This window comes from Zalophus californianus, chromosome X, assembly GCF_009762305.2.
Source record: "Zalophus californianus isolate mZalCal1 chromosome X, mZalCal1.pri.v2, whole genome shotgun sequence".
NCBI lineage: Eukaryota > Metazoa > Chordata > Mammalia > Carnivora > Otariidae > Zalophus > Zalophus californianus.
The window spans coordinates 66,639,073-66,657,644 of record NC_045612.1 but is presented as its reverse complement, the minus strand read 5'-3'; the positions used below and the strand labels follow the sequence as shown (position 1 = coordinate 66,657,644).

The 18,572-nt window shown below is 35.1% G+C and overlaps 1 protein-coding gene across 7 annotated transcripts in view; it reads right to left on the bottom strand.

The window, feature by feature from the left end:
- ATRX (ATRX chromatin remodeler) overlaps positions 1-18,572 on the bottom strand; it is a 303,464-nt gene that overhangs the window by 230,642 nt on the left and 54,250 nt on the right. For all 7 annotated transcript variants that reach the window (XM_027607480.2, XM_027607484.2, XM_027607481.2 and 4 more), the window contains one exon: positions 12,854-12,966. In XM_027607480.2, the coding sequence (XP_027463281.2) occupies positions 12,854-12,966 (113 nt within the window). The remainder of the gene's footprint in view (positions 1-12,853; positions 12,967-18,572) is intronic.

Sequence of the window (18,572 nt, the reverse complement as noted above, 5' to 3'; positions counted from 1 at the left end):
CAACTGCGTTGAAGAGAACTGTGGCTCAGCCACAATGGTACAATGCACACAACACATACAGGAGACACCCCTGAAGTGCAAGGTTCTGGTGAACAGGGAACCTTGCACTGCAGGGAACTACAGGACATCGTCCTCATAGGACCACTACTTACAAGTGTAGAAGACATAGATGACTTTCCTAATACATATAAATAGACACAGAGAGTGAGACAAAATAAGGAGAAAGAAGAATATGCATCAAATTAAAAAACAAAAAATGACAGGAAGAGAAGTAAGCAAAACAGATCAGCAATATGCCTGAGAGAAAATTCAACATAATGGTCCTAGAGATACTCACTAGAACTGAGAAGAGTGGAGGATCTCACTGAGAACCTCAACAAAGAGGTATAAAATATAAAAAAAAGAACCAAGTACAGATGAAGAACACTATAAATGAAATTAAAAATATACTAGAAGGAATAAGTAGTAGACTAGAGGAAGCACAAAAACATATCGGTGACCTTGAAGACAGAGTACTAGAAGGTAATCAAGCTACACAAGAGAAAGAACAGATTGGGCGCCTGGGTGGCTCAGATGGTTAAGCCTCTGCCTTCGGCTCAGGTCATGATCCCAGGGTCATGGGATCAAGCCCCACATCGGGCTCCTGGCTCAGCGAGGAGACTGCTTCTCCCTCTGCCTCTCTCCCTGCTCATGCTTTCTATCTCTGTATCTCTGTGTCTCAAATGAATAAATAAAATCTTTAAAAAAAACAATAAAAAATGAGAACAGATTAAAGGAACACAGCAACACCATCAAGCATAGGAACATATATATATTAGGGATCCCCGAAAGAGAAGAAAGACAAAATGGGTCAGAAAGTTTATTTGCAGAAATAAGACCTGAAAAATTACCAAATCTAGAGAAGGAAACAGAAATCCAGATCTACAACAAGGTACAAAGAGTCTCCCCCAAAAAAATCAACCCACGGAGGTCCACACCAAGACACATAGTAATTAAAATGGCAAAAAATAGTAAATAAAGAGAGGATAAGAGAAGGAAACAGAAACCCAGATCTACAATGAGGTACAAAGAGTCTCCCCCAAAAAATCAACCCAAGGAGGTGCACACCAAGACACATAGTAATTAAAATGGCAAAAAATAGTAATAAAGAGAGGATATTAAAATTACAGAACATTTTATCCTAAAGCAGCAGAATACACATTCTTTTTAAATGCACATGGACATTCTCCAGAATAGATCACATACTGGGTCACAAATCAGCCCTAAAAAAGTACAAAAAGATGGAGATGAGACTATGCATATTTTCAGACTACAACAGTATGAATCTTTAAGTCAACCACAAGAAAAAATTTGGAAAGACCACAAATACATGGAGGTTAAAGAACATCCTACTAAAGAATAAAAGCGTTAACGAGGAAACCAAAGAAGAAATTTCAAAAATACATGGAAACAAATGAAAATGAAAACACAACAGTCAAAAACCTTTGGGATGCAGCAGAGGCAGTCCTAAGAGGGAAGTACAGTGAAATACAGGCCTACCTCAAGAAGAAAAGGCTCAAATAAAAACCTAAACGTACACCTAGAAAAGGAATAGCAAATAAAGCCTAAAGCCAGAAGAAGGGAAATAATAAAGATTAAAGCAGAAAAAAAGGATAAACAACAACAAAAACCAGCAGAACAGACCAATGAAACTGAGAGCTCATTCACTGAAAGAATTAATAAAATTGATGAACCACTAGCCAGACCTAAAAAGAGAGAGAGAAAAGACCCAAATAAATGAAATGTCAAATGAAAGAGGAGAAATGACAACTGCACAGAAATACATACAACTATAAGAGAATATTATGAAAAATTACTTGCCAGTAGCGCAAACCGGAAGAAATGGATAAATTCCTAGAAACATACAAATTACCAAACTGAAACAGGAATAGAAAATTTAAACAAACTGAGAATCAGCAAAGAAACTGCATCAGTAATCAAAAATCTCCCAACAGGGGTGCCTGGGTGGCTCAGTTAGTTAAGCATCTGCCTTTGGCCCAGGTCATGATCCCAGGGTCCTGAGATCAGGCCCCATGACAGACTCCCTGCTCAGCAGGGAGTTTACTTCTCCCTCTGCCCCTCCTCACAACTTGTTTTCTCTCTCTCTCTCTCTCTCTCTCTCATAAATAAATAAACCTTAAAAAAAAATCTCCCAACAAACAAAAGTTCAGGGCCAAATGGCTTCCCAGGGGAATTTAACAGACATTTATTTTTTTTTTAAGATTTTATTTATTTATTTGAGAGAGAGAGACAGAGGTAGTGACAGAGATAGAGAGAAGAGAGGAGGAGAGGGAGAAGCAGGCTTCTTGCTGAGCAGGAAGCCTGATGCAGGGCTCGATCCCAGGACCCCAGGATCATGACCTGAGCCGAAGGCAGACGCTTAACCGACCGAGGCACCCAGGTGCCCCTTAACAGACATTTAAGTAAGAGTTAATGCCTAGTCTTCTCAAAATGCTAAAAAAGTAGAAAGGGAAGGAAAACATCCAAGATCCCCCTACAAAGCCAGGATTACTTTGATTCCAAAACCACACTAAGACCCCACTACAAAGGAGAATTACTGGACAACATCCCTGATGAACAAGGATGCAAAAATTCTCAACAAGAAACTAGCAAATCGAATCAAACAGTACATTAAAAGGATTATTCACCATGATCAAGTGGGATTTATTTCTGGGCGGCAGGGGTGGTTCAATATACACAAATCAATCAATGTGATAAACCACATTAATAAAAGAAAGGATAAGAATCATATGATCCTCTCAATAGATGCAGAAAAAGCATTTCACAAAATACAGCATCCATTCTTGCTCAACAAAGAAGGTATAAATAGAACATACCTCAACATCATAAACGCCATATATGAAAGACCCACAGCTGATATCTTCAATGCAGAAAAAAAGGACAGCTTTTCCTCTACAGTCAGGAACGAGACAGGGATATCCACTCTCATCATTACTATTTAACATACTACTGGAAGTCTTAGTCTCAGCAATCAAACAAAAAGAAAGAAAAGACATCCAAATCAGCAAGAAAGAAGTCAAACTTTCACTATTTGTAGATGAAATGATACTCTATGTAGAAAATCAGAAAGATTCCACACACAAAAAAAATGCTAGAATACATGAATTCAGCAAAATCAATGTACAGAAATCGGTTGCATTTCTATACACTAATAATGAAGCAGGAGAAAAAAAAAAAATCAAGGAATCGTTCCCATTTACAACTGTACCAAAACCCATAAGCTACCTAGAAATAAACCTAACCAAAGAAGTAAAAGATCTGTACTCTCTAAACTATAAAACACTGATGAAAGAAACTAAAAAGGAAACAAAGAAATGGAAAAACAGTCCATGCTCAAGGACTGGAAGAACATACATTGTTAAAATATATTTATTACCTAAAGCATCTACACATTTAAGTACTCCTTACCAAAATACCACCAGCAGTTCTCAAAGAGCTAGAAAAAACAATCCTAAAATTTGTATGCAACCAGAAAAGACCCTGAAAATCCAAAGTAATGTTCAAAAAGAAATCTAAAGCTGGTGGCAACACAATTCCAGATGTCAAGCTGTATTACAAAGCTGTATTGATCAAGACAGTATGGTACTGGCACAAAAACAGGCACATAGATTCAATGAAAGAGAATAGAGAGCCCAGAAATGGACCCTCAACTCTACGGTCAACTAATCTTTGACAAAGCAGGAAAGAATATCCAGTGGAAAAAAAGACAGTCTCTTCAACAAAAGGTGTTGGGAAAACTGGACAGCAACATTCTGAAGAATAAAACTGGACCACTTTCCTACACAATATACACAAATAAATTCAAAATGGATGAAAGACCTAAACATGAGACAGGAAACCAACAAAATCCTAGTGGAGAACACAAGCAGAAACCTCTTTGACCTTGGCCGTAGCAACTTCTTACTAGACATGTTGCCTAGAGGCAAAGGAAACAAAAGCAAAAATGAACTACTGGGACTTCATCAAGATAAAAAAACTTCTGCACAGCAAAGGAAACAATCAACAAAATTAAAAGGCAGCCTATGGAATAAGAGAAGATATTTGCAAATGACATATCTGATAAAGGGTCATTATCCAAAATCTATAAAGAACTTATAAAATTCATCACCCAAATGAAAAAAAAAACCCAGTTAAGAAATGGGCAGAAGGCATGAATAGACATTTTCTCAAAGAAGACATCCAGATAGATGGCTAACAGACATAAGAAAATATGCTCAACATCCCTCATCATCAGGGAAATACAAATCAAAACCATGATGAGATACCACCTCACACCTGTCAGAATGGCTAAAATTAACAATACAGGAAACAATAGATGGTGTGAGGATGCAGAGAAAGGGTAACACTCTTACACTGTTCGTGGGAATGCAAACTGGAATAGCCACTCTGGAAAACAGTATGAAGGGTCTTCAAAAAGAGAAAATAGACCTACCCTATGACCCAAAAACTACCCTACTAGGTATTTACCGAAAGTATACAAAATTATTCCAAAGGGTTCATGTACCCCAATGTTTACAGCAGCATTATCAACAATAGCCAAACTACAGGGACAGCCCAAAGGTTGATCCACTGATGAATGGATAAAGAAGATGTGGTATATATACAATGGAATATTACTCAGCCATCAAAAAGAATGAAATCTTGCCATTTCATTGACGTGGATGGATCTAAGTGTGTTATGCTAAGTGAAATAAGTTAAGTCAGAGAAAGACAAATACCATATGATTTCACTCATATGTGGAATTTAAAGAACAAAACAGATGAACATATGGGCAGGGGGAAAAATGGGAGAGGAAAATAAACCATGGAGACTCTTAATGATAGAGAACAAACTGAGGGTTGATGAAGGGAGGTGGATGGGGGATGGGCTAAATAGGTCATGGGTATTTAGGAGGATACTTGTTGTAATGAGCACTGGGTGTTATAAGTAAGTGATGAATCACTAAATTCTACTCCTGAAACCAGTATTACACTATATGGTAACTAACCAGAATTTAAATAAAAATTTGAACAAAATGAGTATTCTACCAACAATGCTATCATTCACAGGATAGAGAAAGAGCTCCCAGACAAATAAAACTTAAAATAATTCATAACTATTAAACCAGCCTTACAAGAAATGTTAAGAGGGATAATCTGAGTGGGAAGGTTACACCATAAGGAGTAAGAAGAATAGGAAGCACAAAAGCAGTAAAATTAAGTATACCTAAGAAATAAAAGAATTCACAAAATACAAGGATGAAAAATAAGACACCATATATGAAAACACGGTGGGGGGGGGGGAGTAAAACTTTAGTATGTTCGGAATGGGTTTGAACTTAATCAACCATCAGCTTAACATAGACTGCTATATGCAGAAGATGATATATATAAGCATAATGGTAACCACAAGTCAAAAACTGGTAAGAGATATGCAAAACATAAAGAGAAAGGAATCCAAGCATATCACTAATGAACGGAAGCAAACAATGAGAACAGAGCAAGAGAAGTGAGACAGAAGTACTACAAAAACAACCATAAAATAGATAACAAAATGGCAATAAATACATACCTATTAATAATTACTTTGAATGTATATGGACTAAATACTCCAATCAAAAGACATAGGGTGAAGGAAGGGATAATAAAGAAAGATCCATCTATGTGCTACCTACAAAAGACTCATTTCAGACCCAAAGACACATGCATATTGAAAGTAAAGGGATGGAAAAACATTTATCATGTGAAAGGAAGTGAAAAGAAAGATGGGGTACAATATTTATATAGGACAAAGTAAGACTTTAAAACATCGTCTGTAACAAGAGACAAAAAAGGAGACTACATAATCATAAAGGGAATAATCCAAAAAGAAAATGTAACAATTGCAAATATGTATGAACCCAACATGGGAGCACACACAAAAACAAAGCAGTTAGTAACAAGCATAAAGTAATTGACAGTAACTCAGTAATAGTAGGGGACTTAACTTACATCAACAGATCATCCAAACAAAAAATCAAAAAGTAAACAGTGGCTTTGAAGGACACATTGGAACACATGAATCCAATAGATATATTCAGAACATTCCATCCTAAAACAGCAGAATACCCATTCTTTTCACATACACATGGAATATTCCCCACAACAGATCATATGTTAGGCCACAAAACAAGTCTCCAAAAATTAACAAAGATGGAAGTGATACCATGCATCTTTTCCAACACTAGCACAATGAAACTAAAATCAACCACAAGAAAAAATCTGGAGAGCACATAAACACATGAAGATTAAATAACGTGCTAATAAACAATAAATGGGACAACCAAGAAATCAAGGAGGAAATAAAACTAAATGTAAACAAGTGAAAACAAAAAAACAATGGTCCAAATCTTTCAGATGCAGCCAAAGCTGTTCCAAGAAGGAAGTTTATAGCAAAACAGGCGCAGTATGAAAAACCTCAAATAAATAACTTAAACTTATACCTAAAGGAACTAGAAAAAGAATAACAAATGAAACCCAAAAACAGCAGAAAGAAGTAATAAAAATAAGAGCAGAAATAGGGGCACCTGGGTGGCTCACCCAGTTGATGGTCCAACTCCTGGTTTAGGCTCAGGTCATGATATTCCCAGTTGGGAGGTCAAGACCTACATCAGGCTCCCCACTCAGTGGGGGGTCTGCTTCCCCTCTGCCCTTCCTCCTATTCATACGCATGTGCTCTCTCTCTCAAATAAATCTTTAAAAAAAATAAGAGCAGAAATAAACAAAATAGAAACAAAATTGAAATCTTATCCAGACTCATCAAAAATAGAACTCAAACAAAACTAGAAATAAAAAGGAGAAATAACAACCAACAACACAGAAATACAAACGATTATAAGAGAATATTATGAAAAAGTATATACCAACAAACTGGACAACCTATAAAAAATGGATAAATTCCTAGAAACATAACCTCCCAAAACTGAATCAGTAAGAAATAGATGATCTGAGCAGACTATTACCAGCAATAAGATTGAATCTGTATTCAGTAACAACCAACAAAAATCCATGACCAGATGGTTTCACAGGTGAATTCTACCAAACATTTAAAGAGTTAATACCTATTCTTCTCAAACTGTGCCAAAAAATAGAAGAGGAAAGAAAGCTTTCAAATTCATTCAATCAGGCCAGTGTAACCCTGATACCAAAACCAGATAAAGACTCCACTAAAAAAAAGAGAACCACATGGCAATATCCCTGGTGAACAGAGATGCAAAATTCCTCAGCAAAATATTAGCAAAGTGAATCCAACAATACATTAAGGAATCATTTACCAAGATCCAGGATTTATTCCTGGAATGTAAAGTGAGTCAATATTCACAAAAACAGCCAATGAGATACATCTCATTCAATATAGAAAGGATAAAAACCTTATGATAATTTCAAAAGATGCAGAAAAAGGATTTGACAAAGTATCACATCCTTTCATGACAAAAACACTCATAGTAGGTTTAGTGGGAACATACTTCAAAATAATAAAGGCCATTTATAAAAAACCCACAGCTACCATCATCCTTAATGGGGAAAGAACTGGGAGTTTTTCCCCTAAGGTGAGGAACAAAACATGGGATATCCACCCTCACCACTGTTATACAATATAGTACTGCAAATCTTAGCCACAGGAATCAGAAAATAAAAAGCATCCAAATTCGTAAGGAAGAACACAAACTTTTACTATTTGCAGATGACATGATACTATATAGAGGAAACCCTCAAGACTTCAACAAAAAACTAGTAGAACTGATACACAAATTCAGTAAAGTTGCAGGATACAAAAGCAATCTAGAGAAATCTGTTGAATTTTTATGTACTAATAATGAAGTACCAGAAAAAATTGAGAAAATAATCCCATTTATAATTTTACCAAAACCAAGAAGATACCTAGGAAGAAACCTAACCAAAGAAGCCAAAGATATGTACTCTGAAAACTAAAGAACACTTGTGAAAGAAACTGAACAGGACACAAAGAAATGGAAAACATTCCAAGCTCATGGATTGGAAGAACATATATTGTAAAAATGTCTATACTAACCAAAGCAATCTACACATTTAATGCAATCCCTATCAAAATACCAACAGCATTTTTCACAGAACTAGAACAAACAATCCTAAAATATGTATAGAATCACAGAAGTCCCCAAATAACCAAAGCAATCTTGAAAAGGAAGAACAAAACTGAAGGTATCACAATCCCAGATTTCAAGATATACTACAAAGCTGTAGTGATCAAAACAGTATGGTACTGGCACAGTAACAGACACATAGATCAATGGAATAAAATAGCCTAGAAATCCAAGATTATATGGTTGATTAATTTTCAACAAAGGAGGCAAGAATATGCAATGGGAAAAAGTCTCTTCAACAAATACTGGGAAAACTGGACAGCAACATGCAAATAAAAATTTGAGATGAATGAAACTGGACCACTTTCTGACACCATACACAGAAATAAACTCAAAATGCATTAAAGACCTAAATGTGAGACCTGAAACCATAAAAATCCTAGAAGAGAGCACAGACAGTAATTTCTCTGACATCCACCATAGCAACATTTTTCTAGATGTGTCTTCTGAGGCAAGGGAAACAAAAGCAAAAATAAACTACTGGAACTACATCAAAATACAATGCTTCTGCACAGCAAAGGAAACAACACAACTAAAAGATAACCTACTGAGTGGGAAAAGATATTTGCAAATGACATATCCAATAATGGGTTAGTATCCAAAATATATAAAGAACTTATACAACTCAACACCAAAAAAACCCACAGATAATCCAATTTTAAAATGGGCAAAAGACATCAAAAGACATTTTTTCCGAAAAATACATACAGATGGCCAACATGAAAAGATGCTCAACATCACTTGTCAAGGAAATGCAAATCAAAACCACAATGAGATTATCAACTCACACCTGTCAGAATGGATGAAATTTAAAGCACAAGAAACCACAAGTATTGGCAAGGATGTGAAGAAAAAGGAACCCTTGTGCACTGTTGCCAGGAATGCAAACTGTACAGCCACTGTTGAAAACCATATAAAGGTTCCTCAAAAAATTAAAAATAGAATTACCATAAGATCCAGTAATTCAACTACTGGATATTTATCCCAAAAATACAAAAACACTAATTTGAAAAGATATGTGCACACCTGTTTACTGAAGTATTATTTACAATAGCCAATATATGGAAGCAACCCAAGTGTCCATCAATAGATGAATAAAGACAATGTGGTATGTATATACAATGGAATATTACTCAGCCATAAAAAAGAATGAAATCTTACCATTTGCAATAACATGGATAGATCTAAAGGATACAGTGCTAAGCAGAATAAGCCAGTCAGATAAAGACAGATACAACATGATTTTACTCATATGTGGAATTTAAGAAACAAAACAAAGAAAAAAGTAATAAACAAAAGAGAACAAACTGGTGGTTACCAGAGGGCAGGTGAAGTAAGTAAAGGGGACTAAGAGTACTCTTAATGTATAGAATTGTTGAATCACTATATTGTACACCTGAAAATAATATAAAACTGTAAGGTTAGTTATACTGGAATTTAAAAATAAAAGTATCAATATCAACTCATGAAAATATTAACACATATATCCATTTTCTCTGTGTAAGGGCATGTAACCAAAGATGTCCTGGTTGCAATGAGAACACTGTACAACCAGATCTTGGTTTCTAAATACAGCATCTCACTAAAACCAAGTGGAACTCCTTGGAGAAATAACTGATTTCTGGGCCAGGTAAAGGACAGTGCAAAATACACATTCAACATCTTGTGAGGGCAGAAAAGTAATGAAGTGCTCTAGGATGATGATTTGTAAAAAGGTCAGCAGGAGCCATATAGAAGGGGCTCCCACTTGCCACCAGTGATACAAAAGAACACTGAAATAAATATAGAGTTATTAATGAATAAAGAAAGAATATTAGTATATTCAAATTAAACAAATGAAGAGAGAAGAGAATGTAAAGCCCTCCCATATACTTACATTAATATATCAACTAAAAGAGGTAAGTAATAATAGATTATTCAGCATTTGGAACCCATCAATGTAATATATCATTTAGCCAAGAATCATGAATGGTTACTGCAGTACGCAGAATTTCTACAGATGGCCCCCAAGATTTCACGCTCCCTAATCTCCAGAACCTATGAATGTGAGGAAATGCCACTTCCATGACTGTACTATGTAAAACAGCACCACTGACCTTAAAAATTGGAGGAAGGGGTAAAAGGGATTTGGCTAGCGTAATCACACAAGTCCTTAACAGTAGGTAAATTTCTCCAGATGATGGCTGAAGAAGCAAGCAAAAGAGATTCAAAGCATGAGAAAGACTCAACGTGCTGACTTTGAATATGGAGGGGGCCATGTGAGAAGAAATACAAACAGCCTTAAGCTAAGAGAGAGGATCCTGACCAACAGCCAGCAAGAAATGGGAACCTTAGACCTATAACCACAAGGACTTGAATTCTGCGATCAACCTAAATGAGCACAGAAATGGATTTTTCCACAGAGCTTTCAGAAAGGAATATAGTCTCAAAGACACTTTCACTTTAGCCCTGTGATACCCTGAGAAAAGCCCAGAAAGGCTCACTGGATTCCTTACCTACAGAACTGTGAAATAATACATTTGGATTATTATAAGATGCCATGTTTGTGGTTATGTGCGATAGAAAACACGTAAGTTAACTTTTGATAATGAAAAAGAATACCTAAATAGTTTCACAGTAATACCCTACAAATTACTTATTAGTTACAAAGGAATAAATCATAAGTTTATAGTGGATTAATCTAGCATAACAACCAGTCAAGTAAGCTAAGTTAACATCACCAATAAAAGAAAAAATTACAGGGGTACATGGGTGGGCTCAGTCGGTTAAGCGTCTGCCTTCAGTTCAGGTCATCCATCATTCCAGGGTCCTGGGACTGAGCCCCAAGTCGCGCTCTCTACTAAGTGGGGAGCCTGCTTCTCCCTCACCCTCTGCCTGCTGCTCCCCCTGCTTGTGCACTTATGTGCACTCTCTGTCAAATAAGTAAAATCTTTAAAAAAAATAAAGCTTTAAAAAAATTACATCATGTGCCTTGTGATATGATGTACTGACAAGAACACAACACCACATATTAACCCCAACAAAAATAAATAACCTGAATCTAATTATAACTCATCAGACAAATTCATATCAACGGTCACTATAGACCTGTACATTTCAAAAGTATCATGGCCCCAACAGACAAAGAAATGGTTTTAGATTTAAAAGGACTAAAGAGGGGCACCTGGGTAGCTGAGTCAGTTAAGCATCCAACTCTTGGTTTCAGCCCAGGCCATGATCTCATGGGTGGTGAGATCGAGCCAAGCCCATAATCCATCAGCACAGAGTCTGCTTGAGACTCTCTCCCCCTTCCTCTCCCTCCCACTCTGCTCTAGAGTGTGCACTCTCTCAAATAAATAAAATCTTTTAAAAAATAAAAAGACTAAAGAGACAAGGCAACCATATGCTATCTATATATGTTATCTTCAAGTGGATACTTGACTTGGGAGGAAAAATTTACCTATAAAAAAACTGTTGGGGCAATTTTTGAATTAAGAATAAGGACTATGGATTAGATAACACTATATATTTAGTTTCACCCACCTACTTACCCTTCCCATTATTCAATACTTCCTATATTTTGGTGTTGCCATTTCAGATTATTTTCCTTCTGATTTAAGAAAACCCTTTAATATTTCATCTATTGTAGGTCTACTGACATGATGGAGTTCTCACTTTTTGTCTATATTAATTCTACCTTCACCTTTGAAAGATGCTTTCACTGAATATACAGTTCCAAGTTGCAATTATTTTCATTTGGTACTTTAAAGAAATCATTTCATTATCATGTAGTTTCTATCATTCATGTTGTTAACTGTGCTATCATTGTTATTGCTGTTCCTTTGAAAGCAATGATATTTTTCCTCTGCTTGTAAGTTTTTCTCTTGGCTTTTTGTCCTTTAGGAGTTTAATTATGATATATCTAGTTATAGTTTTCTTTATATTTATCCTGCTTGAGGTTCACAGAGTTTCATGAATCTATGGCTTGATGCCTTTCATCACTTCCAGAAAATGCTCAGTAAGGTTTCTGACCCATTCTATCTTTTCTCCCCTTATGGGATTCTAATTACATATATGATTGAACTTCTCACTGTGGTCTACCACTCTTAAACTTTTTGTACATACTGTATTTGTGGTGCACATGCACGTGTGTGTGTGTGTGTGTGTGTGTGTGTGTGTGTGTGTATTCAGCTCTTATATATGTAGCTAACCTTGAAAACCTCAAAAGTGATCATCACATGATACAGGACACTTTTAAAAAGGAGAAAAGGAGGTAGAAAGGAGGTATTGAGTCTTTTTTATTTAAAAAATTCACCAATTCTACTCAGAGAAGTTATCAAACGATGTAAAAAATTAACTCATAATATGCAAATAAATAAAATAATACATTTCTATACTGCTCCCACCTCTTCTAATATTACCTATTTTTCATAATGAACATTTATCACCCATGCTATAAGATATCTCCATTACGCATAAAACCATAGTGCATCCTTCTCTAAGCACCTATAACCATACAACTTACATTTTACTTATCTAAATTAAAATTTCCAATATCAAATATTAGCTAAACACTAGATTCAGAAGGGCTAATAAAGCCTTCAATAGTTGCTCCCTCCCAAAACTAAATGGAAAATAGACTAGACGATATTGCACATTATTTCTCAATTTACCTGTGCTTTGGTTCATCACAAGTCTTGGAGGAGAACTTGTTTCTTCAGATTCTTCTGATGAGTGTGCCAGGAAGTCATGAAGCTTCTGCACCAATGTATTCAACTTGCTTTCACTATCAAAACAAAAATTTAAAGAACTTCTTTAATTAGCCTGTCACATATTTAATCAAATGTAAACTTCTAACAAACTGAAAACATATCTATACTGTAAGTTGTCTGAAAGAATGAATATTCAAAATAAAAGTAAAAGAAAATGAATTTTCATTATTTCATTGAGGATTTGAAAACACGAGTAAAATGCTGAGTGATTTTGCTTTACATCATTTAAAATAACAATTGACTAATGTATCAAATATATTTACCAAACACTCTCTGGAAGGCCTCTGTATTTTTTTAATCACTCTATCTTCTGCTTGTCACAGAATAATTGTATAAATGACAAAAAGATGAAGAAAATCTAAAACAGGACTTAGAAGAGCTCACAGATTCCCAGGGAAATATTTATATAACCAAATTGTTACAGCATATCCTGCTAAGTTATATAATAGGTACATCTGTAATCCAACAGATTTATAAAAGTTAAAACCTTAAAAGAATGTACCAAATAAACATATATCCCATTTCTAATACAGGATTTCCTAAACTTAAAAAAGGGAAAATAGATAAAACTGACTTGACTGGAATTCAAAACTTTTGTGTATCAAAAGATACCATCAAGAAAGTGAAGAGATGAACCATACAACTAAAGAAAAGTATTTTCAAATCATATATCTGAAAAGGTATTAATATCCTTTTGCATAATATATATCCTTCAAATAAGATGATATTTCTCCTTTAAAGGATGTTTAACCTTTTAATACAAAATTCTTATAATTTAACAATAAAAAGAGAAAGGACCCAATTTAAAAATGGGCAAAGGACATGGATGTCTAGGTGGCTCAGTCGGTTAGGCAACTGCCTTCAGCTCAGGTCACGATCCTGGAGTCCCAGAATTGAATCCCGCGTCAGGCTCCCTGATCAGCCAGGAGTCTGCTTCTCCCTCTGACCTTCCACCCTCTCATGCTCTCTTTCTTTCATTCTCTCTCAAATAAATAAAATCTAAAAATAAAATGGGCAAAGGACATAGATATACACTTCTCCATAGAAGATATACAAAGCGCCAGTAAAACATGAAAAATGTTCAAGATTATTAGTCATTAGGAAAACACAAATCAAAACCACAAGATATTATTTTACACTCATTAGGGTGGATATAATTCTTTAAATGAAAAATAAGGGTTGGCAAGAGTGTAGAGAAACTGGAATCCACATATATTGCTGATGGAGATGTAAAATGATGCAGTCATTGTGAAAAAGTTTAGTAGTAACTCAAAAAGTTAAAAAGTTACCAAATGACTCAGTAATTCCATTCCTAGATATATATCCAAAACAATGATATCATATATCCACACAAATACTGTACACAAATGTTCATAGCAGCAATATTCGTAACAGCTAAAAAAGTAGAAAGTACCCAAATGTCTACCAACTGTTAAATAAACAACGGAATATTAGGTCCCAATAAAAAGGAATAAAATATACACCCATGCTAAAACATGGATGACACTTGGAAACATTATGCTAAAAAAGGCAAATGCAAAATGCCACATATTGGATGATTCCCTGTATATATATATGAAATGTCCAGAATAGGCAATTCTATAGAGACATTAAGATCAGTGATTGCCAGGAGACAGCAGAAGTGGGGTATTGGGAGGTATGGGCTACTTTTGGGGTCAATGAAAATGTTCTAGAATTACAAAGTGTGACAGCTGCACAATACTGTAAATTTTCAAAAAAAAATAAACTGACTTATAAACTAAATTGGTTTAAATAGTGAATTTTATGTAAATTTTCTCAATAAAAAATGCAGAGGAAGAAATTCAAGAACATACCTATGTATTTACATAAAAAAAACTTGTGCATACACTTCCAAAGATATCCATAACCAAAATGTAAAAGGCAAATAATTTGAAAAAAAGGAGATAAAAACATCCTATTTTTTAAAAATACTCAAGTCTTAGTAGATAAATGAATAAAAGACAGAAACAATTTTTAAAAAGGGAATACAACTGGGTAACAAAAAATTGGGAGAAAAAGCACTGCAACCTCACTAAGAATCAACAAAATGCAAATTAAAACACTGAATCGGGTAACAGCTGTGTTGGTGCTTCCTGGGCGAGGCATCATCCCCATTCAAGCAGTGCACTGGGCCCACCCCAAGACCAATAGTCCCCTCTGCACCATTTTCTTATGTTTGGCTAGAGAGAACCCAGGATATTAAGGGAAGGAAAAAGAAATGAGATATAACAGACATATTACTGTGTGGAATTTTGGTGGTTTTGTTTTGATGAAGAGGGTTTTTGTTTTGGTTTTTTTCTTTTTTTGGTTTGTTTGTTTAACAAAATTCTGCAACAAACTTGCCTCTAGAATAAAGGTACCAAGACTTGGTATAATTTCTACTTTTTGCCATAACCTTGCTTTCGAAAAATTGTCGAGTGACTCAGAGTCCTTAATCTTTAATCAGAAAATGGAACCAGAGAAAAAGATGCTACATGTCTACCAATGGCACACAAAACTCCTTGCAACCAAAATTCAAAAAAAAGAATGAATGATGTCATTCTACATCTTGTCCCATCAACAGATTACAAAGAGCAAAAAAGTTGTTCTTTAGAAAAGAGCATATAGCAAACTGGCAGAATAACGATTTTCTCACTCATTCCTAGAATTCACAGAAATCCAACCACAAAGCCAGTGATCACATGAATTCATGCTGTAGCTGGCCAAGGTCAGGACTATGGATAAATCAGCATAACCCTTTAATATTAGTATCACGAAATGCAAAAATTAAAACAATTGGATACAATCAGTAGAAATCTTTCCTTCTGTGAAGGATAGCACTTTTAGGCATAAACATGTTTGTGTTATATTATAAATTATGAGACCAGGTAGAAGCCAAGTGGTAAAAGAAAAAAAAATTTGATACTTAAAATGTTTTGCCCATTTATTTGAAAAATCTTCTCTCGTTGAAGGGTGGATGTGATTTTTAGAAATAGCCAAATGTCATTTAGAATCAAATGTGGTGAGTTATCAAGTTGGGTAAAATTCGTTTTTGCCAAAATCTGAAGTATTCCTTAAGATTTATTTTCTTGCATGCATTCTAAATGGGTTACAAAAGGAGAGTTCTCAAAATGTCCTAAGGAATGACATCACTGATATCAGCATGGCCTCCTACAGTGAATACTTAGAAGGGAAATACTAATCTGCATATAAAAGCTCTGATGTCAGTTTTTTAAATCTGCCTCATTTTTAGAATCACACTTTCAGAGATGATCCTTGTAATTGTGTAAGTCTCATTTGTGGAAATGGTATTTTAAACACACCAAAATCAACTATTTAAAAAGGCAACATTTATCAATCCTTTTGTGAAGTGAACAATCTTCCTAAAGCAAAACCACACACATTAACTTACCAGTTTTATAACTGTGAACTATTGCAAATGATATATTTTATTAAATCTAGACATGGTTGTCACTCTTCCCGTCTCTACCAAAATGTGAAGCTGACTCAACCAGTACTATATACATTACTTAACTGTACATGCTAAATAAGTCCTTAAAACCATCCTTTAAAAGTGGTTAAAAATCTCCACTGAGGAACAATGTTTACAGTCACACAATTTCATGCTTACAGTCACACAATTTCAATAGTGGCTTGATGCAGATGACTAGTGAAATCTGATCTATCTGCAAGTGGATCTAAAAAAAATTTAATTCTTCCTGTAAACTAACCATATCATGAATGACTAGATTTTAGACAAATTTTGAGTCCTAATGTCAATATTCTTAACTACAGGCTGTGTTCTTTCCCTTGAATGTTACTGCTTTATTTTTTTTTCCAGGAGGAACTGTGGAATTCCAAATATTTTATGTGTTTTCTTTTGTACTATTATTTTGGAGATGTTTATGCATAGAGAACTAGCCACTTTTTAAACTGAATTTTTTATTATGAGATAAATGTAGATTCACATGCAATTTTAAGAAAGATTCTGTGTATTCATTACCCACTTTTCTTCAATGATAATGTCTTACAAAACTATTTTTCACTTTCAACTCATTCATCTACCTGTGTTTAAGACACAATGGACAACACATTCTCTGAAATTTGGTTATATGATCATGGGTATGATCACACTGACCAAAATGGTTTTTTTAAATGGAAAAATGAACAGTAAGTAATTTAAAATTTTTGTTCACATCATGATTGTTTAAAATAGCACTGATAAAAATATTATTATCCAAACGGGAGTTACATTATCTCTATTCACAAGATGGCATCTTCCATGTAGAAAACCTTATAGATCACAAAAAATTTCTGAGACAGCTAATAAACAAATTCAGTAAAGTTAGTGGATACAAAATCAACACACAGGGGCGCCTGGGTGGCTTAGTCGTTAAGTGTCTGCCTTCGGCTCAGGTCATGATCCCGGGGTCCTGGGATCGAGCCCCACACTGGGCTCCCTGCTCCGCGGGAAGCCTGCTTCTCCCTCTCCCACTCCCCCTGCTTGTGTCCCCTCTCTCGCTGTCTCTCTCTCTGTCAAATAGATAAATAAAATCTTTAAAAAAAAAAATCAACACACAAAAACCAGTTGCATTTCTATACACTAACAATGAACAGTCCAAAATGGAAATTAAGAAAACAATTCCACTTACAATAGCACTGAAAACAATAAAATATTTTAGAATTAATTTAACCAAGGAGGCAAAAGATTTATGCACTGAAAATTGCAAAACAGCACTGTTTTCACTGCTGAAAAAAATTAAAGACACAAATAAATGGAAAGATACCCTGTGTTGATGGATTAGAAAAAGTTAATATTGTTAAAATAATACTCCACAAACAAGCTAGAGATTCATTTCAACTCGTATCAAAATCCCAACAGCATTTTTTGCAAAAATAGAAAAACCCATCCTAAAATTCATGGAGAAGCTCATGGAATCCCAAAAAACCGTAACAATCATGAAAAAGAAGAAAGTCAGAGAACTCACACCTCATGATTTCAAAACTAACACCAGAGCTAAAATAATTGAAACAGTGTGGTATCGATATAAGGACAAACAACATATAGACCAATGGAATAGAAAACTCAAAACTAAACCCTTGTGTAGATATGGTCAATGATTTTTTAACAAGACAGCAAGATTAATCAAGAAAGGGCAGCTCTGGGCGCCTGGGTGGCTCAGTTGGTTAAGCAACTGCCTTCGGCTCAGGTCATGATCCTGGAGTCCCCAGATCGAGTCCCACATCAGGCTCCCTGCTCAGCGGGGAGTCTGCTTCTCCCTCTGACCCTTCCCCCTCTCATGTGCTCTCTCTCTCTCATTCTCTCTGTCTCAAATAAATAAATAAAATCTTTAAAAAAAAAAAAGGGCAGCTCTTTCAACAAATAGTGCTGGGAAAACTACATAGCCATATGCCAAAGAATGAAGCTGGACCCTTGCCTGACATCACATATAAAAAGTAACACAAAATGCATCAAAGAACTAAACATAGTAGCTAAAAACTATTAAATTACTGGAAGAAAACATAGGAAAAAAATTTCATGACATTGTATTTCATGATGATTTCTTGAATACAACACCAAAAGTACAATGCAACAAAAGAAAAAAAAAAACTGGATTTC